Raw genomic sequence first — 26,905 nt, forward strand, 5'->3', positions numbered from 1 at the left:
CTGGCTGCACCGTAGGGGGGGAATTATTAGAAGAGAGAAGAAAAATCATCAGGAAAGCACACCCTTATTGTTCCCAGGACCTCAGCTGACAGCACGTCTCCTCAGTCGGCACACTGGGATTGAACCAGAAGCAGCCAGGACTGAAGCCTGAGCTGCAACTGCCTGAGCTAGGATTGTGCAACAAGGGGATGTCAGCTCGGAGGGGGGATCTTCAACATGTGCTTGCCAGAGGGTTATACTGACACTCAGGCTTAAAAAAGAGACTTAGCAGAAGAAAACATTGAGTGAGTGAAGGTGACTACAGAGCTGCTAGCTTGACATACTCGTGTTTGGGGATTTCACCATCAGAGATGTTGAAAGGAACAAGACCGCATTTAGGTTTCCATCAAGTGCAGCCTAAGCTTACCATTTTCAACCAAAATCATTTTAGTACAATGCATATATGAAACAGAGCTTCAGGAGGGGAAAAATAAACATTTAAAACAGAAAATATGCTTTTTTGGGGGTGTTGTTAGATAAGTTGAAAGCTGCCAGATGAGTTTAGAAAAATCTTTCCATCAACTTTTACTTCTGCTATGAGGCCAACCACGAAAAATGTCAGCTCCCAAAGTATATTTAAAGAACATAATTGCTAACTGCAAGGAAAACATATCCCATGTGTAACTACAGACTTACTGTTGTGACATGATGAATCTGATAACCATAATGTAAAAATTACAGTCATGCATCCCAGCACTGCTATTATGAAGTTACAGAATTAGGGACACAACCAGTGCATTAGCTGAACTAACATCACTACTCTGCCTATGAGCTCATTTTCGGCTGAGAGGTAATGTCATTTCAAACCAACTCATCACCCACAGACAAATGTATATTTTTTTTTACCATCTCCCCCTTCTGTCCAGGGTGACCCTGCAAAAAGAAAAGTAAACATGCATCAGCTTTGGCTACTGCAGTCTGTAGAAGATGTTGACTTAACCTGCTTAAGTCTTTCCTCAGGAGGTGCCTACAGTTCCTATACCTTGTCAAGGGCGATGCAACACTGTGCATGTGGAGCTTTGCTCACACACCTAACAGGGCACTGCTCCCTGCTACCCAAAATACTGAGAACAAAACTCTGGAGGATGAATGCAATGTGCAAAGGCTCTGGGGGCATGCCTGGGACACAGTTAAGCCCCCCTTGTCCTGGCAGAGCAGCTTCAGCTGAGTGCAGTGCACTGTGCCTTGCTGGGGCTCACATGAGTGACCCCAGAGAGATACGAGAGACGCTGTTTGGTCTCTCTTGAGGGTGATGTTCCTCATGGCAAAAATAAGGTCCTGCTGTAGGAAGTTAGGTGCCAGAGGTATGTGCTACCACCTCCTTCTCCATTACAGAGGAAGGTTCATAAGGAAGTAGTTATGTTTTTACCTAGCTCTCTGAAGGATGGGAATAACTTAGATCTGTCTCTCTCTACTATAAAGCTGATTATAAGGAGGCTCTTTAGGGTCCTTTCATCTTCTACTGCAACTCTTCGCAGCACAGCAGCAAAGAGAAAGAAGCTGTAGGGTCGACTTCAAATAAAGCTGTTGGCTGTCTAAGGCAGAGGGCTGGTGCCTAGGGGACCTGCTCTGCCTGTCTGACTTGGGGTGGGAGTGCCTGCTAAAGCTTTCCCTGCAGGAGCCAGGCTGTTGCACTTGTGAAGTGCTATTTTATAGGTTTGCCTAGAAAGGAAACAGCCACACTCTGCCTTCCCTAATCTCCTGACTCCTGCATCTCCCCCAAGGCATCTGTGGTATCCTCCTGCCTGCCAACCTTCTAATTTTCTTTTAATCCAAGCATGTGCATGACATTGCAAAATAATCCTCTTGAAAACATACTCTCTAATACGCAGGCTGACAGGACAGTGCAGCCTAGCAGGAGGCAGGGCAGAAAGTCTTGAGACAAGCTGTTTGCTTACCGGTTTGCCGTCCAAGCCAATAGGGCCCTGAAATAAAAAAGGAGAAATGATGAGAAGTGCTTTCACTGGGGTGTCTGTCCATCTGCCCCAGCAAGCACTATGTGTTACAAGATTGCATGGACTGGAGAAGGGATGCAGAGGTGAAGTGACTCTGCCCTCCTGCCGAGTCCTGGCAGGTACCTGGCCCACTGAGTACCAGCCCAGCTTCCCAGTTACTTCTGCAGTGACCTGCTCACTGTCAGCCCATTTCAGCAGCCACACTGGACACAAGGGGAAAGGAAGGAAGGAAGGATTCATAGGCAATTTGCAAAAAACCCTCAACGTTTCAAATTTTGCAGCATCCTGTAAACTGGTTGAAAATCAGCAGTTTTCTTGAGACTTTGGTTTAAAAAGGCACCCACCTTTGGGGGAAGAGGAATTTTTGCAAATGATAGAATAATAAAACTGTCCCAGGGAAGAGGTGACATACAGCTCGGCAGCATGTTGAAGGTACTATTTGATGAGAAACAGGCTCTGCAGAGCGCTGTCCCACCCGGCACTTTCTCATGAGCTGGGCTGATTTGTTTTCTGCTCTTCCGAAAGCCAAAGACCACAAAGGCCTGGAGAACATTGCTTCTCCTCAGCCCAGGGACAGCTCACAGCCCCTCTTTTTGCAAAGGGCAGAGCCATGGAGCCTGGTCAGATGGCTTGGAGGCTGCCAATTCTTCCCATTTTCCAGGAGTGAGTCTCCCCCACAGACCTGCTCTGGCACATTTCGTGTCCTGGAGCAGCAGCTGAACTGCCTGGCAGGAGCAGGGATGTGGGGGGGTGTTTGTGTTTGCCTTAGGCTTCCTAGTCATCTAGGATAAATGTGTAAGAATAAATAGCAACTGTTTGAGCTCTCCAGCAGCCTCAATGCTTGAGAGATTGTTGCCAGCAACTGTAGGACTGAAACGAAACTTGCTTTGTCCTCTCCTGGGCTTCTTTTCTGTTCTCTTGCCCATCACTAACAGTGTTAGAGAAGAATTCCCTTCCATGCTTTTTGTCTTTTCCCTTTGGCATGACCAGGTTACTCAGCCTAGCATGGTCCCCAGCTGACCTGCACCACGCAGGGCCCTGTTTGGATCACAGGCACTCATTGCTATTGCAATATCACCTAAAGGCTCAGCTAAGGTTGGAATTTCACCTACCTAGAGATTATTTTTCTTTGTTTGGGGGTATTTCTTAGGATGGTTTTCTTTTACTGAACAGATCTGGCTTCGAGTATGTTATTTTAACACTTGTGTGTTTTTTTTAAATTAATTTCCTTTCAGAGTTCTGTGGTTTGGGGTTTCCCCCCCCCTCAACAAGTATCATTTGAAAGAAAAAAAAAAAAAAAAAAAGAAGAAAAACAAATCCAGAAAAAATTACTTTTTCAGTCATATCAGATCAGGTCCTTGGTCTCAGACAGAAATTATGAGATGCAGGAAGCACTAATGAGGCTTCCTAGTAATATCGCACATCCATAGCTCATAAATTAGTTACACTTACCGGGAATCCAGGAAAACCTCTTGTTCCAGGCTGTCCCTAGGACGGATGAAATGTAGACAGCAGTTTAGAGTAACTGAGCTAGATTTTGATGGACTCTAAGTCCTCTCTACAGAGCCTTTTCTTCAACCTCTGCCCATTTATCCTGCGACTCTGAAGAGTTACCCAAGACCCATTCCCCTCCAAGGGGAAAGTGTCTTGGGAAGGAGAGGAAATCTCTCATCCCCACTCCAATTTGTACAGGGCCAAGAAAATGCTGGAGCAGGTCCAGTTTGGATTGTAAGCAGCTTCCTTGAAGCTTCTACATTAATTAAATGGGTGTCCCCAGCCCATACGCTAGGCTTTTGGAATATATTCCAGAAGCTGAGATCATTTTATGGCAATTCTTGCTGCCATAAACCAGAGGCGTTTAATGCAGGGTGCTGCTCTGTGCAAGACAAACCTTGCAGGTCACTGGTGTCTAAATACAGCCATCCCTCTTCTCTTCCCCAATCTCATGTCCCAGTGCATTCACTTTCCTCACAAATAATTCTGGACAAGAGATGATTTTTTTTTTCTCTTCTGTTTTTTCTCTGTGAGAGCTAAGAAGAAAAGGAGAGCTAGGTAGTGTGAGGAGAGGAACATGAGTACCAAGTCCTTTCCCCCACCTCTTTCTGGCTAGCCAATGTTGGCTACCAGTTTGGGATGAGGTACAGAAAACCCTGTGATGTGTTTGGCAGCTTCTTCATCACCCACTTAAAAACACTGAAAAAAAAGAAAATGCCCTGGCTGTTAATTTTTCATAGTTCTACAGTTCCTGGGATCTGTGACATCCCAGGTCCCAGTTACCCTCGATTTGTGTGTATCCAGTAAAGATACTGCTTTACTTAAGGATTTTTAATTTCATTTTACCAAAAAGTATGTGAGCCAAGTCAGGAAGCAATATGGACCAGACTTCAGTAGATCTGGAAGCACACCCATGTAGATGGAAAGAGCAAAATGAGGTAAATCCTATACCACACTCATCAAGGGACTGTTGTGGCATCTTGCCTTCCTTAAAAGCCATACTACAATGCCAAAAAGCCCAGGTTTCTTATGTGTTCTCATGCTTCATTTTGGGAAGAAAATGCTTTCTTAGGCAATTTGAGACACCATGACCAGACTGTTTGAGTCCCACAAGGTTTCCTAGGGAAAAAGCTGGGTATAAACAAGGGTTTCCTTCTGAAAAGAAACGCTCATGGGTGCATTTCTGCCTTAATCAGAGTGATCCCATTTGGTGCTGAGGGAAGGGGAGGAGGGGATGGGCCTGCTGGGTTGTGAGGCTGAGGTTTGCCACAGTGAAGAAACAATAATCCCTTGGGAGAGAGGTCAGAGCCACACTGGCAGGGAAAACGTTCACCTTCAGGTTGCATCTTATCTGCAGAGAGACTCAGTGAAGGTTACCTCTTCAGAGGACGGGGCCAAATAACCTCTTTGCAGAGTTTGAGGGATGTCCCTTCCACAAAATGCCTCATGTTGCACTGAACAGTTCTGGTTTTATACACAATGCTAGCAGGACCTAATCACTTTGCACTGTTTTTTTTGGTTCTGCAAAGCTGAACTTGGTCAGCTTTGCTTTGCAAGATATATAAAACCACCTGGTCCTGTTGGCCAGTGACCAGAAGGGAAGATAGGCTATAAATTAAAGGATCTGTCCACCACTCACTTCTGAAAAGGCAACAATGAAGAAGAGCCTAGCCACAATTCACTAATTTTGCTTCCCTGTTGGACGCCTCCCTGGACAAGAAGTGCTAAAAAAAGAATTAGGGAGAAAATCTGGAAATGGTGCAATTTGGCTTCCTCTGTAGACTACAGACTGTTGCCTTTTTCTCCTTGAAGGACGGCAGAGTGATTTGCATGGTATCAGGCCAAAATAACAGTTCAGCAGCGAACGATTCCAAGAGACTGTTTTTGTTGGGTGGCTGTTTTTCCTTGTCTTCTTTTTAAAATGTTGATCGTATGAAGTATGTAATCCCGAGAGCTGCCAAATCATGGAGATCGTCTGTTTCTGCCACTATCGGTGCACTGTCCCTCTCTGGCCAAAAGTTAAGCAGCTCTGAGCCTGAGCAAAAACTTTAACCTCCAAATAAAAATCTGGAAACTATTTGTCATCCCACGTCCTTCCGAGTGGCCCCTTGGCCAGGGTTTCTGTGTTTGTATTCAGTGCTGTCATCCTTTTGACCTATCACCAGCTCCCCAGGAAACTGGATCATCTTCACAGTAGGCTTTGGGGTGGAAGTGGGGAGTTGTGCCAGTCCTGGCACCTCAGGTCTTTGACTGGTGTAGGCAAACCCCCATTTTAGATATCATTTGCCATCTAATTTTCTACTGCTTTGGAGATGCAAGTGTTCCGCACTTTCCCAAACAGCAGCAAAGGCAATGAGGCAAAGCAGCAGCACCAAAGCAGACATTAAAAATTGTCCCTCAGACCAGGCATGTGTCCTTCAAGGAAACAGTGGTGCCTGCCTATTTGCAGGACCCACAGTGACAGGGACTGATGGCTTTTCTTTCCAATTACTTATAACCACAGTATCCAGAAGGCTGAGAGCTACAGCTTGTGAGAAACAGCAAAAGTGACCAGGCATTTACCATCCAAAATCTGCTGTTTGCGGAGCAAGGTGGTCTGGCTCAGCTTGGCACTGGCAGACTCTTCACCTGGCCATGTGGCCAGGGACCATCTGCTGGGTGTAAAACACTTGGGGAGACCCGTTTGTGTCCTGGGCTTCAGTTCTGTCGCTTCTCAAACTCCAGTGTGCTGAGGAGGTGGGCCTGGGAACTGGCAAAGCTGTTTGTTATTAGAAACACTTATCATGGGCTTTTGGAAGCTTAATTGGAAAGCCAGATGTAGCCAAGTGTTCGCACTGCCTAGGTCTCTCTCACTTGACCTCTGCTGTGAAACAAAAGTTGCTGGTGGCCCATCCTCTCTGCAGGTCAAGGACGGTGCTCTTCACAGGTTAATCAAAATCGGAAGTGCCCACTGGGAGGGAGAGAACTGAGTCTCTGGGTCTTTTTTCATGGAAATCTCCGGTGGAGGCTGTGCAGGGGCAAGGGGAGAGAACTGGCTGCATCCGCACAAAAGCAGAGGCTTGATGGTGAACAGCAGTGCAAGAAACATCCAGCATTTAGGGCACCTCCAAACCTTCATGTTGGTCTTTTTTTATGACCTTACCCTTGCAAAAAGCTTTGACTGACTGACTGACTCGTTGCACCTTGCAGGGATACTTCTGCTGGAAAAGGGGCACAAAATCCTGCCTATGCTTTCCTCAGCACCCCAGCCAGCTAAGGGACTTTCCAGATGGCAGTAATTGTGCCGTCAAAGATTTTCCAAGATTTTGGGTACTTGACAAGGACTTCTGAACAACTCTGAGCTATCCATCTTTGTGAGTTCCCCTTTCACCAACTTAGCTCTGATCCTGCTCTTCCGCAAAATCGGGGGGGTTGTCCTCTGCTAATGAAACAAAAAGGCTGGGATCAGCCAGGCAAAGGGCGCGTTTTCTCCAAAAGCAGCAGCAGCCCTGTTGGAAGAAGGAGATATGCTTCTTCCTTTTAAATACAGGAATATGGTTTCCTTGCAAGGGAAGGCTTCCTCATTTGCTCTGGAGCATGAGCTGTAATTTCATTATATATAGTATATAATAGCAGTATAAAACCAAGCGTGGCTCAGCATGGGAACCACATGATACAGGGTTTTTGCTGTCTCCAGCTGGTGCTGTGTCTTACCACCCCTCCTAAGTCTTTCCCTGTAACTTGCCCACATCCTGCATCAGTCAAATATAGACAGAAAAGCCACTTACGGGTGGACCACGGGGTCCAATGATAGACATGCCCGCTTCTCCTGGAGCACCCTGCAAACAAGGGAGAGGAAAAGGAGTGAGAAAAGGAGGAGAGGAAAACACAAATACAATTATATTCCCATCAAGAATGGGGTTAAATTAGGGTGCCCAAAGAGTAAGACATTCAGGGTTTATGAGGCAGCTGCTGTTCTGGCTTCCCCCAGCTCTTGCCCTATGCTTTGGGAGAAAAATGGAAGATGCACAGCAAGGAAAACTAAACATTTAAAACACACTCAGGCAAGACAGTGGTTCTGCCCCACTGCAAGTGTGAAAGATGGCCTGAAACCCTTGTTGTTTTCTTCCTGTGAGTCCAGGATGACTGTGTCCTGCAGAAGAAAGAAAAGAAGTGATGTGATGGGCTCCAGGAAAATGGGAGCTATAGGCAGATCACTGGCTGCCTCCAGAAATGCCTCACTTGTATGCTTCTGAAAATCAGTTGGGATGCGGATGAAAACAGCAAAGTCCTTGCTGGAAAAGAAAACAGCTGCCTCTCCAGCTCCTAGCCACCCACAACGTGTGATGGGCAGGACATGTCCCTGTCTTTGGAAGACATACTCTATTCCTGAGACGTAGCTCCAGAAGCACCCAGGGCTGGGGAGCTTTGGGGTGGAGCATCCCATAAACCAAGCATCCTGCAAGCAAGCAAAGCTCTCTGCAAAACAAAGCTGTGGCCTGCCGACAACCTAGAACTCTCACAGAGGGCTCTGGGAAAGCATGGGCAATTGAATGATTTTTCATTTGTTTGTATCTATCTGCTGTCCCTTCACGTTGAAAGCTTTGGACACAGAGAAATGCAAGGACACACAAAGAAAAAGCAGGATGGCTTCAGGCAGTGAAATCTTGGTCTGTTAGGTAATGTTGGCTCCAATGAACAAGCAGTGGCTTGAAAACAAGGAAGGACAATCTGTGTCCTACCTTGCCCTTCCTTGCTGTGTTTTTGTCTCTCCAGTGAAGAGGAGCAAATGGGCCTGGTATGGCAGTGCATAGATGATCAGGTGAATATTCATCCCTTTCCTAGTTTCTACACATTGTTATTCAGTTATTCACACACCCCAAACACCTCCATTTCGTTGTTCTCCTGGGTGGGAGGTGCTTACAGCTCTGAGGAACGTACACTAACGCTGAAATGTCCAACACTTCAAAATATGGGGGCTGGCACTCGAATGCTTTGCCAACTACCACTTCTTTGAAGGTACGAAACACCAATTCTCTGCATGGCAAACAGTTTGCGAGATGGTGTCCCACAGACTTAAACTACACCATCAGTTTTCCTTAGGAGGAAGAGGTCCCGTCATGTCAGAAATAGGAGCATGCTGTGACATTTTCTTCTTTGCCACAGCTTGAACCAGCATTCAGGCTAACCTGGGAGGTGAAGGGGAGCTGCACATTGGTTAAGGCAAACAGAGCTGCCAGTGAGGAAGAAACTTAATGGTTAAAACCCAGAAAGCCTCAAGGGGAGCCGTGTATGTGCCTGCTGGCTCTTATGCTATCAGTAAATTGTCATAAACAAGAAACAAAGTGTCTTTGGAGGCTGAGTAGCCTGGATGGAATTTGGGAGATAAACTTGCACTGCCAGGGAAGAGGAGGCAGCCCGGGGAGGGGTGAAAGTCCAGAGCTGGCTGCAGCAGCCATGACTGTGACCGGGGGGCTTGGGCTGGTCCTAGAGGAAGACAGTCAGGGATGCTATGGGCTGTGAGGAGCTGACTCACCTTCTCTCCCGGTTGCCCTTTTAGTCCCTGGGTCAGTGGCACCCATCGCAGCCACATGCAAGAGGGTGCAGGAGGGCATGGGGGGAGAGAAAGAGGGAGGGGGAGAGAGAGAGAGAAAGAGAAACACAGGCGTCAGCAGCAAGGGCACGCTTCCCCACCCCAAAATCCTGGCCATGGGGCTGGAATGAGTAGGGTGGCCTCAACTCCTGCCCCAGCCCTCTTCCCTATCCTCATCCTGGGAGCCCAAGCAAAGAGCAACTCCAAAATAAAGTGCTCAGCCAGGCAGGTGTAGCCCCCTTTATTCAGGGTCAGACTTATTTGGAAAGGGCAGCTGCCGGTGGCAGGCAGGGGTGCATGTTAGCAAGCCCACAGTTAGCAAGCCCAGCCGGCGGGTGCACGAGGTGGCAGCAGGAGGCACCCAACCTAGGGGGGATGCTGAGCCAGAGGAGGGCCTGAGCAATACAGCAGAAGGGATGGAAACACCCTCCCAGTGTGTATGCAGTTTGCAGGGCTGGCCACCCTGCTGCAAAAAGGAGAGTCCTTCAGGCACAGACCTCAATGAAGGTGGCTTTGCTCATGCTGATGCCCAGCAAGAATCATCCTGAAAGCCCCCCACCCAAAAAAAACCAATCTTGAGGGTTGAAAGAGGATGGGGAGGACAAGGCACATGCAAGAGGTTTCAACTTACCGGTCGCCCAGGGATCCCCATTGCGCCTTTGTCTCCCTGGCAATTAAGGCAAAATCAAAGGCAATTGGAAACTGGCCAAAACCAAGGTTATAAAACCACACAAAAAAGATATGCCACAGACACTGCTTTGCACTGCGGTGCAAGTGTCCAGGGATTTTGAGAGAGGGAAACGGCAAGTTAGAGAGTGTGTTTGCATGTTCCTGAACCTGTCTTTAAGAACACGTGTAAGCCACCAGTTTGCTTGTGCATATGACAAACCAGCACATCTCACAACAGAAATTACATGGGGCGATTTAGGCAGCAAAAGAAGGGCAAGGGTTTTCAAGCCTAACAAAGCATAATTGCAGTTTCCAGCACTTCATAAAATCCAGGTCCTGGGAACTGGCTTCCTGCAGTAGCCAACTGTTAAATTTTTCTCCTTCTTTACCAAAGTCATCTGGGTGTTAGCTATTTATTTATAGTTATTGCTTTAAAACAGGATTGTCTTAGACTTGAAAATACGGTTCTGTCCAGAAGCAAGAGAAAAACGTGGGAAAACAAGCTGACACAGGAAAAAGCATGTCTGGAAGAAGACGTATGAGCAGCTGTGTTCAGTGTCCTCTACCCCTTTGAGATACTTCCCAGTGCATTGTCAGGGTGTGAACAATCCTAACAGTGGTTTGGGGAAGGACTTTGGGTCAGGTGACACTGAACAGAGCCTCGTAAACACATGAACACAAGACCAGTGGCAATTTTCTTCAGCCATTTACCTACAAGGCAGTTTTCTGCCTCTTCCAGTTGAATTTAACTATGCAATTTAAAAATAAATAAATAAAAGTAACCCCCTCTGCAATCCTGGTCACCAAAACTGAAGGCTGTGCAGATTTGGAAGACAGCAGCTGATTGCTAAAGGATCTTGATCATTATGGCTTCAGCAGTCATGTAACTATTGCTCTATATTTTGCAAAAATTATGTGACAATGATCTCTCAGTTCTGTTTCCAGCAATGTTTGGGGTTTCCTTATGTTAAATGGAGTGTCCCTGGCCCTGGCTGCCTTTGTCTGTAGATGTAAACATGGTTTTCTGGTTTCTGCAGCTGGAGACACCAGCCCCATTGGTGCCACCTCCATGTGTCTTCCCCCATGTTCAGTCCCAGCATGTGTGAATGTAGTCTGAAATCTCTGGAAGGGGAATGCTCTTAACTCTATTTGTTTTGCTGGGTGTACACAGAGGCCTCTTTGGCAGTGCATCCTAAACATTATTGCCTGGGATCAGCCTGTTACTTGCTGAAGGTTTAGCTGCTTCCCTCTGTGGAGCTAGGGGGCTGTTCAGTGTTGGGGGTATTCCTTTCCACGCAGTGCATATTTTGATAACTTGAAAAGCAATATAAAATATACTTTGCAAAAACATACCTTGCAGATAGATGAAATGCTAAACAACTGCTTGGTTTTAAATTGTGTAAATGATACATTATAGGAAACTGCTTTCTTCTAGGGGTTTAGGTGAGTTCTCTGTTCCACTAAAATTTGCCTATCTCTGTGTGCTGACAGTAAGCTAAACTCCTGGTGTCAGCATCTTGCCCTGGAATGACTTTGTGGCTCCTGGAGAACATAACACTGAGTTTTCCTGTGCTTTTAGTCTCTTAAATGCTGCTTTCCTCCAGAGCTGAGCTCAAGCTGAACTCCCTCATGGTTTGGGGTAAAAGCTGATTTTGTTTCTCCTGGCTCTATTGTGGCTGGTGCCCGAACAGGAAGAGCCAGAGGCTGGGGCTGAGCTGTATCAGTTCTCCAGCAAGTACCTGGTGTCGCAGTGCTACATGACGGCACTGTCTGGTATGTGACTGCGCCGCATTACAGCCCTCCAAGCAATAATAGCAAAGGGGAGGCCCTGGTAGGAAAACAAATAAATGCCAGATGTTTATAAGGAAAGGTTGTCTGTGACAGGGAGCCAGGAAAGAGCACTCACAGTGGATGGTACCATGTAGGCTGTTTACAAAGTCATACAAAGCTGCCTGAAGCTCCCACGTTGGAGCTGGAGGAGCATGAAAGGCAACAAGCAGCTTCTGTCCTGAGTCAGGGGTAGAGCCAGCAGCACATTTTGGGGTTTGTTCATTAGGAAACTGTTACAGCTGTTGCAGTCTCCAGGTGAGTCGCAGCCCAGGGAGCCATCAACAGGAAAGTATGCAGCTGTAACCCCCAAACGCACACTCCTTCCTCACTCATTACTATCTCTCTCAGATGCAGATACTGTTATTATGGACTTTTCCATTTGTCTCAGAGTGACTTAGGCCTTTTAAATCCTGCTGCAATTAGCAAGCCCCATCACCAAGAATACTGCACATGGTGCCTCTTCAACCAGACCCTCAAGCTGACAAAAGCATCTTCAAAAATAGTGTGTTTCCCACATGCAGGAGGGTTCATAGGGATTATGTTACCCTTAAGTTTGGTCCTACAAAGCTCCTGTGGTCCCTGTTCTGTTACAAGCCATGTCCTGTTTACAATATGCTATTCTACATCACATTTGCTATGTGAGATCACTACCTTCTCCCAGCTTACGCACCCTCAAGGTCTACTGATGAAAGTACTGCCAGACAGAGAGCATGAGGGAACAAAAAAGAAAGGATGAAGTACTTACCGGGAGTCCTGGTCTTCCTGTAAGGCCCTGAAATAAAATGCACAGAAACGGTGAAAGTTAGCTTCAAACTCTGAAGGGAGGGCTCGATAAAGAGATGAGATAACATGTAAGGTTTTAGGAAATAGAATGGTTAAAAAGCTCCTTGACCATCAGCTCCGACTGCTTTGGTGTCCTAATCTCCTGTTTATGAAGTTTTCTTTCCTTTGAGCATGGCTCTACCCACAACTCTGCATGAGCTCTGAAGGTATCTGCAAGTCCACGGAGAATGAGCTAATTACAGGGCTTTGACTTTCTTCCTTAGTTTCCATCTGCTAAATATTATTTTTTCATGTATGGAATTGCTGCAGTTGCCACAGAAATGTTGCATGTTCACAAATGGGAAAGAAAATGTCCGTGAGAGGATCTTTTCCTTCGGATGTGGTCCAGACAGCGAAAGAGTCTGGGAACCTCAAGACTATTGCACGATTTCATCATTTCCTTCCTTCCTTTGCCCCTTTTAGTCCCAATCTCACCAAATTTCTTACATGACTGCGGGTTGCCCTTGCCTTCACCAAAGCCTTGACTGACTTCAAGAATAACGATGGGAGCATCTGTTGGGCAAGAGGAGAGCATGAAGGGCTCTTTTGCTGCTGGGGTTCTGCTCATCCATTTCCGTGGCTTTTCTCCTGGTCATCCTAGACTACAAGCAAGGCTCAGCACATTTCTAATAAGTATTTCTGCCGTCCCCACACCCAAGCTGACACCAGCACCGGGGGCTAAGCCCTGCTGCCCAGCATGTTGTGTTTCGCAAGCTGGGAAAACAACCCAGGAGAGAGATGTGGGGTCATCAGCACTTTGGGGTTGCTATCTGGAATGATGCGTATGACAACCAGCCAGGCAGGAGCCCAGGTCTGTTGCTTATAAACTTGAGTTTCCATGCTGTTTTAATCACAAGAAATATGGGGTGAGGGGGTGGGGGGAATAATTCCTATGGCGACATGGAGGACTCTGCTTGACTCTTCAGCGGTGAACTTTTGCTCATGGTGACTAAGCCAGTCTTGCTTGCCAGCCGATCAGAAACCCAAGAGGTCCTGAATGAGGCGAGGGTGCTGTTAGCCCAAGATAAATTCCGCTTTGGCTAACAATGTTTGGTCTGCCCAACTTCCTCTTGTTATTTCCATTGGCTGTAGCATTCCTCACAGTCTGTCCTGAAAATCTGTGTGCAGAGACAGGTTCAGGGGTTGCAATAAGCCGGGATACAGTAGCATATATTGTCAGCACTTCTCTGGTGGTCCCATGTGTTTCTGCCAGGCTTCAATGTTTCGTTATGATATTAAGTTTCTAACCCTTATGGCTACAGAGGAAGCCTGGAGTATGCGTCTTTCTCACCCTGCAAAGGCGCAGACTGCTCTCCAGGAGATGTCTGTATTGACCTATTGATTTCTCTCTGATTTATCACAGCAATAATAGAAATGCCAACACCACTACCAATTTTGTGCCTGCTCCACCCCTTTTAGCGCCGACATATGCATGCTCAGGGTGGAGTAGTAGGGACAGCCCTGGATGGATGCCACTTGCAGCCCCCTCCAGAGGAGTGCTTTCCTCCCAATAACCCAAAGCTAATGCTGAAATACATACTTCAGCAGCCAGTCCTGAAAGCCCCTGGGATAAGCTATCGCTGAAGGTTTACATGGATCAGGGCTTCCAGCTGTAAAACACTTTCAGACCTTTTGGCCTAGAAGGTGCAACTTTTTGGAAGATTGTTGTCATTAAATCAGGCTGTGCTCGTATATATGTGGGAGTTCAGTCTGTAGCATTTTGACTTGATGAAAGGGGAAAATAGGTTGTGCAGCAACTACTTCTCAGAACATCATCTGCAAACTGTTTAAGACATTTTTGCATGAGCAGACAAAAGATGACTACCGTATGTTTAACTTCTCATGTTTCTTCACAGAAACCCAGTATAGTTACTCTATTGTATACGAATATAAACCGTTTCCTCTGGAAGGACCGTGCTAGAGACAATATAGTGTTTCTTTATAATCCTGAGAGATGTCGATACATGGCTTCATTCCTTGCATTGCTTCTTCTGGTTCACTGTCAGTCTCTTAATAGCTGTAAGAAAATTTCTGCAATAACCTAGCTATTTTCCTGAAGCCTAAATCGTCTGTGCTGAGGTTTTGCATTAGCTAACATTTGAAAAGGAAGCTGTCAACACAGTTTTTCCTCTAAAATTGATAGCTGTGCAGCTATACTTGAAGGCCCAACAGTTCAGCAAGCTTGGGTGAGTAGCAGGGAACAAGTCCCTACGGCTCAGCTCCTGCCATGTGTTTGCGATCTATCTTTCCCTTTTTCACAAACACATCTCATTCAGCATGTGGCATCCAATGCATGTGGAGCTCATACAGCCAATTCCCCTGGGGTGTGTGGTGCCAACGGGTAACATGCAAATATCTGCTTCCCTCACGGTTGCCATGACCCCATCCCTGCGCTCCCTCTGTCTCACTCGTGGAAGCTGCGAGACAGTCAAAAGCAATCCCACCCCAGTACTGATCCTGAACACCCACAGTACTTGCTGTTTGGGAGATCCCAGAGTGCCAGGGCTGCAAAGGTGGCTGCCGCACCAGACACCACAGACAGAAGACTTTGCTAGTTCATGCCCTGCAAACTCTGTGTCAGCAGCTTCTAGAACCATAGAGGTTTGGTACTTACAGGTGGACCTGAAAGAGAGAAGAAAAATAAACAGTAATTAATATTTTCAATACAATAAACCCTAACAAGAAGGGGTAGATAAACACATTGTAACATTTTTGAGGGTTGATCCTGATGCTACTCCCATTCGCTGATGCACTTTCACCAACTCCCTGCTAATTAATTAAGGTATTCCCACAATTAGCAGCACTGCTTACAGTCACTATGAGTGCAGGGCAGCCTCTGAAAGCCCTGTAAGTCAGGGTCTTGACACCATTACATTCCTTTTCAGTCCTTTACCATACAGGGGTCCCCTCCACAAGTGTGATAGCACTGACTGTGCAGGACTCATTACTTGCGTGACTCCCCCTTGCATCCTACCCACCTGTTGGGATTGAGAAAGTTGAATCTGGGGAGGTGAGACCCCCTTTGCTGCTAAAATGCCTATGCTTTTTTCACCAGCTTTGGTAACCTTGCAAAGGCATGAAAAGGTTAACAGCAAACCATAGCTATTAAACACATCAGGTATCTTCTCTTTAGTACAAGCTAATTTTCCCTTTTGCTCCTGCCTCTGCTCCCATAGGAGCCAATCTGACCTCTTGGAAGAAATTCCCTCAAATCCTTTGGGTTTGGTTTGGGGTTTTTTGAAAGCTTTTTGGAACCTGCCAGCATGAAGCACTGCATCTCCTTCATACAGAACCGATGTACAGTATATATCAGGGCTTAAACAGCACATTTCTTTCATCAGTTCCCAGAAAATTCCTCAAAATCCTGACAGATATTGTGTGTGTGGAAAGAAACCCCTGGACTCACTATTTTGTGGTTTCCTCTCTGTGGGAGAAGCAAGACACACCATACAACTGTCAGGGGTTTCTACATTTTCCATACTTTATAGACATTCTGTTTTCTTTTTTTTTCTCCTTTATGTAAAGTGCCAAGAAGTAAGACTAAGCAGTATAACAGGCAAGCTGACAGATAACAGGCAGCAACCTCTTCTTTGCACGGGAGGCGGATGTCACAGTAAGCACCTGCAGAATACGTCGTCATCCTTAAAATGCCCCTGGCTGAAAGTCCATAAAAGAAACTGGAGACTCTGGATGAACAAACATTTTCCGCATTAGGAGTGTCTCTCACTTAGCATGACTCTTTCATACCAGAGACTTCAGCAAATGGTTTGGCTATCAAACTTTGGTGACCTAAAATCATACTGTCAAATGCCACTCTTAGACTTTTGCTCAGCTTTCACTGTGGTTGATCAAAGGAAGCTACCTCTAAGGGGTACCTTTTGGTTAAAATAAATAGTAAAGTTTACCACTTTCATGGTGACTGACAGACAGAGCTAAGGTTGACACTCACAGTCAGAAGGCTCAACAACTCAAAACAACTCCACCTAAATTTAGGACAGAAGTTGCAGCAGGGACACTGATTTGGTTGATCTGACAATTGCCCATGACTGATGTTGGTGCTGAGGTCTCTGTCCTACTTGGTATGCCAAGTCTAAACAACAAAATGATTTCTGATCAGAGAGTTCCTCTTGGAGGGCAAGGTCAGACTCGGATCCAGGATTCCTAATTTATGCCAGAGTGGGAGAAAAAAAAAAAAAAAAAAGGTTTCTGAGTCTGGCTTGGATGACAATAAAGTTCTGTGAGAGAACTGTTTTGGAGAGATTTTGTTTCAGAGTGAGCACCCTGTCACAAGGTCAATGCTTATAGCTTGCCAATACACGGACTTTATTTCCATTAGCAACACTATAGACCCTTATTCACCCGCCTACCCGTCTGCTGCTCAGGTTTGGGGCACTTGTGGATTGCATGAACCAAACTGTTTAGCTAACACTAAAAGGAAAATATAAAGGCAAGCAAACCCTGAGCCATCTCTGTCCTTCCAGACCAAACGCGACCAGACAGCAGCACAGCCTCTAATGGTATTGCAATACTGCCGAGAGAAAACAGCTTTTGTTTGCTCCAGAAGCTACATCCGCAGAGCAGAGTAAATCAGTGATGCTGGCAGCTCTGGGCCCATCAGGCCACGCACCCCACACAGATCAAAGGCAGGAGGCATATTGGAGGCCCATCTTTGTTATATGCCCTATAAAATTAATGGTATGGGAAGGGGGGTTGCGCAGTCTTATGTAAACACACATCAGTGAGCTGCAGGAACAGAGTCTTGGCTGCAATAAGTCAATCAGTAGAGACCATCCAGGGACTGCGCTTCAAATGCTGGGGCTGTCTGCGTGACTCAGGAGAAAGCAAAGCCCTCAGATATAGTAAATTCTAAAAGCAACATCATCTTGCATGGGCTGGAGGGGGAGGAAAGATGTCCCAAGAACAGTGGGGAGGGAGGAGGTGCTGCTGCATAAGCTGTTGTAAAAGCACTAGGGATTTACAAAGTGAAATAATGCTTCAGCAAAGTGGATTTGTCATGTTCTGTCACAGTGATTAATGAGAAGGCCTAGCAGAGCTTCTAAAGAGGCTGTCTTTAATATAACAAGAAGTAACTTAACGCACATTAGAGGAAAGAGTGGGCAAAGGAGGGACGGGATCCTCACGCCTCTGCTCTCAACCGCTCTAACCACTGATGGCTGGGCTAAGCCAGCCTCTCCCAGGCAGCACCAGCTAATGCCACGTGTGCAGCACACCTGGCTTGGCCCTGGCCAGGGATCTGGCAGAGCGGCCCTGGCCTGGTCAGGGATGCTGGCAAACCTGCAAACCAAGGGAGCAAACTTACAAGTTGATGAGGCTGCACAGGACCCTTCATGAAAGCAACGTGAACTGCAGCAGAGCCACCACATGCAACACCACTGTGTGTTGCCCCCCATGCTCCCCAGCTCCTGCAGTCCCTGCCAAATTGGGGCAGCTGTGTAGAAAGAGGCCTGATTGCCCCTGCGTAGGCCAGGTCTTGATGGTAGTGAACTTCAAAGAGCTCCACAAACAACCAAGAGCCAACAACCTGGACAGCCACAAGTGTAAGTCACACCTATGGGGCTTCCTCCTCTTCCATGTTTACAGCAGGCTCCTTTGGGGTGAGACAGAGGTGGTGCTGCTTAGATGAGCTACATCGTCTTTCAATAAACAGTAAGGGACAGCAGAGCAGGGATCAAGGCTACCATGAACATTTCTAAGCCCATTTTGTAGCTAAGCCCAGCCAGCAGACAGACCCAGAGCTCCCAGATCACCAAATTCCCCAACCTAGCACAGAACAGTAGTCTACACTTATAAGTAGAACCTCCAGATCTGGTGTGTTTTGAACCTGATCTTGCCAGGACCAGAGCAATACTGGTGCTGGTGTGCAGGCTCCAGCACAACTATCTGCCCATGACAAGCTCTCCATGCTGGCCTCTCTCTGAAAGGCACTGGAGGGCTGTAAGCAACTGCGATTGCTGTTTATCCAGCTGTGGGGCTTGTTGAGCAGTGGGGGGTGGGAGGAGGGGATAGAGCAAACATGTCAGCAGTGGATGAGTGGGAGGAAGCAGTGGCCTCCTGCAAAGAAGAGACCTCCAGAGCACCTTTGAAAATGAACATTGAGAAAACAAAGAATTCTTCTGGGGGTACCCGGGGTCCCTCCAAACATATGGCCTCTGGCAATTAGCACCATCTGCACTGTCCCTTCTCAGCTGCACTGGCTTTTATGCAGATAGAAACTTCCCTTAAAGACGCTTTGCCTTCCCTGTAGCCCAAGTGAGAAAATGAGCAGCCATGGTCTGCAGACAGGATGAGTCCAACTTATTGCACATACAGAGGGGCCACACCTGTGAGGAACAACAGGGCTATGCCACAGAGCCTTCTGCTCACTTGTCCTTCCCCGTGGCCCATTCAACCACTAACTAAAGCAGAACTGCAATGACCCCTTTTCCATCACCCACACAAAGAGATAAAAAGCCATCCTCCACACTGTAGCCTCTTTGAGGTCAGAGGAGGGGATGCTTAGTTTTGTAAGTGGGTCATATTTATAATAATCTGGAAAGTTCCATGTCCCAGAATATGAGATCTTAAAAGTGGGACAGTATTAGAGCGGGTCAGTGTGGTGTGAGATCTTCTGCTGATGGCAGAGATACCCTCCAGCTTCAGAGACAGCAATGCTTTCTGGACTGATAGGATCATTGAAACAATCTCATCCATTTAAGGGCATTTCCTGATGTCTGGAAAAGTATCCGTTCTCAAAAGGCTTTCAAATGCTGTTGCTTAATTTTTTTCCCCTCTATCTTTTTAGATTCAGGCTGTCCAGTGTCTGCAATGTGGTTGTCTTGCAGCCTTCTCCAAAAGCTCACATATGAGGGATTATTTTTCTGCTCTATAGCATACACAAGATGAGAATGACAGAGAGAGAACATAAAGACATTATTGTTGCTTACTTGGGTCATCCTCACTACAAACTCCAGCAGAAGGGGAGATATAAACATGTAATTGATCCATGTGAGGAAATCCAGCCATTTCACAGACCCAGAAGGCAGCCTTAGCGAGTTAGAGAGATACAGTTACTTCCTGACATTCAGGACTATGTTAATTGATAACAAGATACCTATGTCCAGGCAATTAGTTATGAAATGCTGATTAAAATGTCAGCAGCCGGAGCACGACCTTACCCAGGGTGGCAGTGATCCCCTTGTTCATGGCTCCACGGGCCTTCAGTGCAGCATGACCCCATTTTAGAGCAGGCAGACCCCAGCTAGGTGCATGGAGCCCAGATGCTGAGTTTGGCCTTTTTTTAGAGACTGGCCATGCTGCAGTTTTCATGCAACAGATCCAGGGTACTCACAGTCTCTTAGAGACACCTTCCCTACCTTCATCAGGGAACAAATGATATGGGAGGAGGTGGAAGGAGCATTGACTCAGATAGCTGCAAATGAAAAGGCAAAAATTCCCTGTGCCTTGTCATAATTCAATATTATTAGTTGTAGGGGAAATTAAAGACAACACATATCTCCAAAACAACAAGAAAAATTTTAAACAACAGTGATTACCCAAAATACACCCTCCATAAATTTTGCTTCAGGTTTTGCCAGCAACAGCAGACAATATAAGTGCATAATTCCCTCTGGAGAGCATGAGTCCCTTGCAAAGGTCAGGCCCCTCTGTCCCCAAAACATCTCCCTTCCCAGCTACACCCTTGCAGAGTGGCAAGAGGTTCTCCAAAGGATCGCAGAAATGTTGGACAGCAAAAAGGCTATCAGGGTTTCACTGCCAAAAAATGTGACCAACGCTAAGCTGAGGCACCAGGTTATGCCAGTCACTCAGGCTTGCCTCCGAAATCAAACCCATGACATCACCGAGACTCGGCAGTTAATATCAGCAGCTGTTGAGGATAAAAGTCACTGCTGAGGCACTCTGAGCATCCCGGTACACCACCACCACCAACACTAGCCCCTGCCAAGGAGACGGCCTCAAGCACAGCACTGAGAGAAGTCCATGGGAAGCCAGGCCCAAAGCGAACAACAAGGTGGAGCCTCTTAAAAAGAATAACATCAATAAGCAGCAGTCTCAAAAATAAAAGAGAGGGCCTGATAGTGGAGTTAAGTCACAGACTCTAACTGCATCTCCAAGCATCTGCTTGTCTCAAGAAACATCTATAAGGATGACAGGAGCCAGTCGGCCTCCAGAGCCAGAGGAATCTGATGAGGAAAATCTGGGCCATTGGCATAATCCCAGTGAGCCCGTTAGGCCAATTAAAGTGCTCAAAGATGAGAGTTCAACAATAGACAAACAGAAATAATCTCACAAACATTTGGGAGAGCCCCTTGTGGAAACAAAGGGCAGGAAAGGGCCAAAAGCAGATGGCTCACACGGTGCTGGCTGCACCCCGGATGAATACAGCACCTCCGGCACTGCTGGGGGAGAGACGGTGGGATGGCCAACACGGGGCAGAACAATGCTCATTTCAGGCAGGCATCCATGGGTCAACAAGCTCTTTCCAAGCAGCAAACAATTGCATTTGTCCCTGCCATGCTGAAGCACTTAGCACCACAGAAAGCAGAGAAAACAGGGCTGGGAAGGGCCCCTGGGGTCAGCTCGCCCAGTGGGTTTTCACGCTTCGGATCTGGAGGCCCCCTCAGGGTTTTCCAGTAGCGGTATGGACCCCTGGACAGTAAATTGAAACCCGATGGTGGCAGGCTCACTCCGCTCCTCCACCTTCTGCCAAAAAGCCAGCGTGCCCCCAGGCTCATGCAAACCGCCAGCAGAAAACCGCTGCTCTTGACTATCCCCTTTCTCTTCCCCTTCTGCCTCCCCTGAGCAAACCGAACAGAGATTAAAGGATTCCTGGGGAATGAGCGGGACAGAAAATTGAGGAGGGAACCTCTTCAAAGCAACCAAAGGAGGAAAAATCTCTACCTAGCCCATTTGGCCAAATATTTCTCTAACCTGTTGCTGTCCTCTGGGGATGGAGACATCGCACTTTTCCCTACTGATCCAGTCCAAGCGATACCCATGCCCTGACTTATAAGGCCATATTTATTATCTTTCTTAGAGACTACCCAAAATTTCCAGTGTTGTTGTTTAAATCAGTCAATGACCTCTGATGCACAGAAATCCCAAAGAACAGCTTTTTATATATCTTTCCTTTTTGCGGTTACCTTTTATGTGTTTGAAGTCTGCTGTCCTGTTCCCCACAGTCTTGTCTTGTCTTTAGACTAAACAAAACCTCAGTCTTTCCGCAGAGGCCATGTTTTCTGGACCTCTAGTCATTCTTGTTGCTCCCCCTCAGCGGTCCGTTTGCCTCTTGCAGTGTAATTCTCAAATAGCAACCTGCTGTCCGCCTTGCCATGTGAGTCAATGGCAGACAACTTGGTGAAGGCAGAAGGCATGGTGTCTGTTTACCTTATCCACAGGGTCTTAATCTCAGAGTGAAACTGAGTTCCTCTCTGTCATCTCCTCTGCCTTGCCCTTATTTTCTGAAACATCACTTGTCCTCTATGAGCTCTCAAAGGCTCGGAGATTTCTTGCAGCATTTCTCTAAGAAGCCAGTGTCCTCACTGCCTGGTGTGACTGGCTGTCATGCTCCAGTGAGAAGGAAGGTCTCCTCCTCACTCGCAATGAACTACAGCATTTTCTTGGTGTCCTTGATAGTCCCACCTCCCCCTAAGCTTTCAGATTTTCATCTTGCGTACCCATTCACTTTCAATCCTTCCAGCTTTACTTTTCTTCTGCCTTGAATTTCACCTTGCTGTGGAGTTTATAATTTTCTTTAGTTGATCACTTCCTATAACTCCTTTGCACTGGGAGAGTTTCAGCTCATGCCTTTAACAGAGATTCCGTGCCAGACTGCCAAGTCTCATAGACTTCTTTCCTAGCTCTTGCTCTCCAGGTGCACCACCCCACTAATTCTCCAGCTCCTTCTGTGTTTTTGAAGTCCACCTCAAACACTTGGAATTTCCACAAGCACCTCACAACTCTTAGTCTGAAGACACACATGCCAAAGCAAAAAGCTACCACTCCAATAAAATCTCACTTTTGGCAGAATAGATGTTTGAGAGCCTTTCTGCAGCTCCCACCCTACATCCTCTAACAACCTATTCCACAGCAGGAGTATGGATGGCAGTGTCTGAAAGCTCTGGAGATCCAAACCGGTTTGAAAACTGCAGCTGGTTATGCAGAAGTCTGACATTCCTCCATTGAGGAGCTGACCGCTTCTTCAGCACTCAATCAGGCCCTGCACAAGTCCTATTCCTCACGGAGCTGCAGAATTAGGAAGGAAATACAGAGGAAAACTAGCCAAAGTAAATCATGGCTGGGTAAAGCAAAAAAAAAAAAAATCCATGGCACTTTTACTTCCTGCAGAAAATTTCAATCTCTCTCATAATGTGGTTGTCTGGGAAAGGCAGAATGTTGGAACTTACTATAGCTAATAATAATTTAAATAAATTCTCTAATTATGCACTTAAAATGCAAATGATACTTTTTACTCACTTGTCAAATGGCATAGATTTATTTTCCACCTGTTTCATTTTTGCAATTACCAGCTGATTCTAATATCTAGCGCACTCCTATTCCCTCCCCCCCAAGTTCTTGTTATTCTTCCCTCTTTTCCATCTGCTAACTCTTTTCTTCTTCCTTCCTCCTTCCAAAATACTTTGCAACTTTTATAACAGCAAATTCTGTCACCTACCCGGGGAAGAACAAAAGACCATTGTGTTCAATTTATCTTTTAATAGACTCCTTCCTCAAATACCTCACAGACTGCCAGTACTGTCTTCCAGACCTTGTCTCACACCCTTCTGAGTTATGAAAATGTTTGGGAGGGTCTTTCCTTTAACCAAGACATTTTTCCACCCAAGTTGATTGATAGCTCCCAGTTACCACTAATTATGCTATCAGCAGTTGGACATAAGCCTAGCCACAGTGCTCTTCCTCCAGAGGCCGGCAATGCATCCCTGTCGCTCATTATCCTCTTCTTCAAGGATGGAACAAACTGACTAATTAAAGACAACATAAATTCTTCCTTCAGGCTCTTTCCTGATTTGCTAACTTGTTTCCAAACAGAGCATGTGGAGGAGAGCAGGGCTGATGCTACTCCATTCAAAAGGAAAAAATGCAGTGGGGTTTCTGAGTCCAAGTGGGTTTGCTCAGCATGTCTTATTGTGCAGGAAGAGGAGAGCATTCGTTCATCCAAATCTAGCTGATGCTTTCTTAGCACGTCTTGAATGCTGAGAGGTTTGCTTAGCTTGGCTACCCCTGTGCAGGGCTGTGCCTGGTAGGAGCCAGGCTGGGGCATGGACATATGGAGACAAACCATATTGGCTAACAGGGATAAAAGGATTCATGGCTTTCCTTACCTAGAATGAACTGAGCATGCAGATCCCTTCCATGTCGCCTCCAGTGCCGAAACCAGATGCTTTGCAGAGCGCACGCTATAGAAAAAGCCATCAAACTGGAAAGGCAAAAAATAACCCCAAACAACTCCTGCCTCCCTATTGAGCATGGTCTGGAAAGCACCTGTATTCTCTCATCTTCTCACTGCAGCAAATTTGACTCAATAAGTTTGCCAAACTCTGTCGCGATCTCCATCTTGTTTGAGAGACAGATTTTTTTCTTATTTAGGCATGCAGGTTGTTATTTTTTAAGGTAGTGAGAGATCCCATTATAACCTCAAGAAGAAGAGAGCACATCAAAGATGGAAAAGAGGTATTTGCCCCTGCTCCTGGAGCAGAGTAAAAATAAATTGGAGGAAAGCCAACAAAGTTTAGAAACTACTCTGAAGCTCTTCCTCCCAGTCACACGGAAAGGCCCTGAGGGCATGTGGGGAAAAGGGCATTATATTAAGAGGGAAACTTCTCCAAAGTACATGGGGCGCATGGTGAACATGCACTGCAAGGTCGCATGCCTAGCAAAAAGTGTTGGGACTGCTCAGCCACTGCTAAAGAGCCCCAAGTCCTACCAAAACAGCAAGCCTTCACTGTTCTAAGGAAAAAAGAGCGAAGAGGAGTAATGAGGGCCAAATTCTGCAGCAGTTTGCTGCATGGCAAAGGCACATGGAAAAACCCATGTGGAGGAGGCAGCAATGGCTGAACGCATGCCAAACCACATAGGGCTGAGGACAGTGCATGCCCCGCACCAGCCCTCGATCCAAGAGTTTTGTGTTTGTAGCCACTTCCCATCACTGTCCCAAGAAAATCCAGGACCCTTGCCCATTAAAAGTCAAATAAATGCAATAGCAGAGCATAGGGATCTGTCCAGGATGGCTTTGAATTTCAGGGAAACAAATGTTCACAATCACACCCAATAACCACCAACTCCTCCTGTTTTGCCAGAAAAAAATAACCACTTGCTACAAGCACACAGGTCATCCATAAGCAAAAGACCATCACACACATGAATTAGGGGTTAACTAAGAAATATGAGGTTACATCTTTCAGAAAAACATACTTCCTTCCCCTCTCCTTTCCTTCTGTTTTTAAGCCCATGTTAAATCACATTGCACAGGGAATGCCGAACAGCCTTGCAATACCACAGCTTTTCCCTGGGTTTCGGACAGGTCAGGGCCAGCCACATAGCTTCCTCGTGAACAGAGGGCTGAGACACAACTCCCTCACTGTGGCCAGGACTGGGCCACAGACCCATAAGCTCCATGGAGTGCTTTTGAGTTTTCAACCCCTCTTTTACCTGTGTTGCACTTGTATATAGTCGGTTTTAAGGGAGAATTAATCTGTAGGCAATGACTACTGTTTTGGGAGACATAACTATTCCTTCTTTGCTGCCAAAATCACTCTAATAAGGAGCTAATATTTAAAAACTAAATAAAAAGGCAGGGAGAATCCCAGCCATTGTGTGCTTCAGCTCTGTTAGCAATGAGCCCAACACACAACTCCTAGCAGCTGCTGTTGCCTCCAGCAACATCTCCTCCCTTGGACAGCAACGACTGATGATAGAGGAGGAGGAGGAGGACAAGAAAAGAGCAGCCATTGGGATCTGGCCATGTCTGCCCAGCACTATATCCTGGTACCAGGTTCAGTCTCAGGAAGACCCCTTCCCAAAAGTAAAGCACAGCCCACAGTCCTACCTGCTACCAGTCGAGCCACACAGCAAGGGGAGCCTGGTGTGGATGGGATCACTGGGTGGTCCCTAGCATAGTGCACACACTGCCCGGAGCAATATCAAATCATAATAAACAAGTCCCTTGCACAAAGTTCTGTCAGTTCAGATTCCAGTTCAGTTGATATAATCTTCATCCTCTCTTTGAAAGAAAGGAAAAAAAGAAAAGAAAAAAGAAAAAACCAGACATCCTAAGGGAGAAGACTGAGGCAAGCAATGGACTGATACTGCCCGTGTGTGTCTCAGACCCCCTGGTGTGGGGAAAATGTGCTGTTAATCAGCTGCCCCCCTGGGGAATATGCTGATTTAATTACCTCCTGCTTGCACAGTCCGGCTGCAATGCTGCTCCCACAAAACATTGCATAGGGAAGAAACAGATACTGAGTGTCAGAAGCCAGGCTGGAACAGGATGGGTGAGCAGAGCAGGAATCACCCCAGCTCTGTTTTGGGGAGCAATGGGGTGTATTGGTCCAGGGAGGCTGTGTGAATGGGCTGCCTCTCAAACCCATACATTAAAGAAGTAGATAGCATCAAAAGGCATATCACCACCCCACCAGCACCACAGGCAATGCAGAGGGGATGGATGCACCAAAGAGTCACCTTTCCCCTATCTGAAACACAACCTTATTTGGGGGGAAACACAGCAAAGAGATGCAATGGGCAACAAGGGGGTTTCCATATAGGAACAGGGAAACATAGCCAGATGAAATGAAGAAATGAAGGGGAGATGCCCAGTTAGCAGGTGTCAAGCCACAGCCCCTGCTCCCCACCGGCTGCATGGCAGAGACCCCGCACATGAGCATATCTCTCTAACCCTCCAATTGTCACACCCCTGGCATTTTGCAACATTAATCTGGGATATGTTGGAGCATTGCTCCAATACAGGCAAATATTTTCCAGGGTTTATGTTTCACAGTGCTTATGAATGTCAGAGGCAGTGCACAGAGGGGCAGAGACCTGGTCCAGCTTCTGGAAGGGAATAGTTGTGCCGAGTGCACCCACTCACAGAGCAACTCACTAGACAGTTTCTCTGCAGTGGCTTCAGCACGAGATGTGGGTTTCTGCTCTCCCACCTAGGGGACAGCCAGGATGTTTAATAATTAATGGCTGTATACTTGCCTGCGAAGGCCAGCGCAAAAAGCGTTGCTGCGTCTTTAACGGCTGCCAGCGATGGGAAACTCATTGGAGTGTGTGTTCGGAGGGGAAGAAGGTTAAGATGATTAACTGGTGCTAACAAGTTTAGGATGTGGAAGAAGTATTTTCTTGGACGTCCATCAAAGAGAGGATTGAATGTTCCCTGGCGGGGGAGGCAGGGGGGCGGGTGGTATGTGTTTAACAGATGAGGTTTCTGCCTCCCAAAGCCTGCCCAGCCCCGCATGATGCAACCTCTCTCTTTTAAACGCTGCAT

The 26,905-nt window shown here is 46.7% G+C and overlaps 1 protein-coding gene across 12 annotated transcripts in view; it reads right to left on the bottom strand.

Annotated features, from left to right (window-relative positions):
- Positions 1 to 26,905, bottom strand: part of COL13A1 (collagen type XIII alpha 1 chain) — a 92,636-nt gene that overhangs the window by 49,802 nt on the left and 15,929 nt on the right. For 10 of the 12 annotated variants that reach the window (XM_040606806.1, XM_040606803.1, XM_040606795.1 and 7 more), the window contains 8 exons: positions 14,996 to 15,003; positions 12,305 to 12,331; positions 9,692 to 9,727; positions 9,004 to 9,030; positions 7,256 to 7,306; positions 3,447 to 3,482; positions 1,938 to 1,964; positions 886 to 912 (listed from right to left, as the gene is read on the bottom strand). In XM_040606806.1, coding sequence (XP_040462740.1) covers positions 886 to 912; positions 1,938 to 1,964; positions 3,447 to 3,482; positions 7,256 to 7,306; positions 9,004 to 9,030; positions 9,692 to 9,727; positions 12,305 to 12,331; positions 14,996 to 15,003 — 239 coding nt within the window. The remainder of the gene's footprint in view (positions 1 to 885; positions 913 to 1,937; positions 1,965 to 3,446; positions 3,483 to 7,255; positions 7,307 to 9,003; positions 9,031 to 9,691; positions 9,728 to 12,304; positions 12,332 to 14,995; positions 15,004 to 26,905) is intronic. The other 2 variants (XM_040606796.1, XM_040606800.1) reach the window with 2 other exon arrangements.

This window comes from Falco naumanni, chromosome 9 (assembly GCF_017639655.2).
Source record: "Falco naumanni isolate bFalNau1 chromosome 9, bFalNau1.pat, whole genome shotgun sequence".
NCBI classification, from domain to species: Eukaryota; Metazoa; Chordata; class Aves; order Falconiformes; family Falconidae; genus Falco; species Falco naumanni.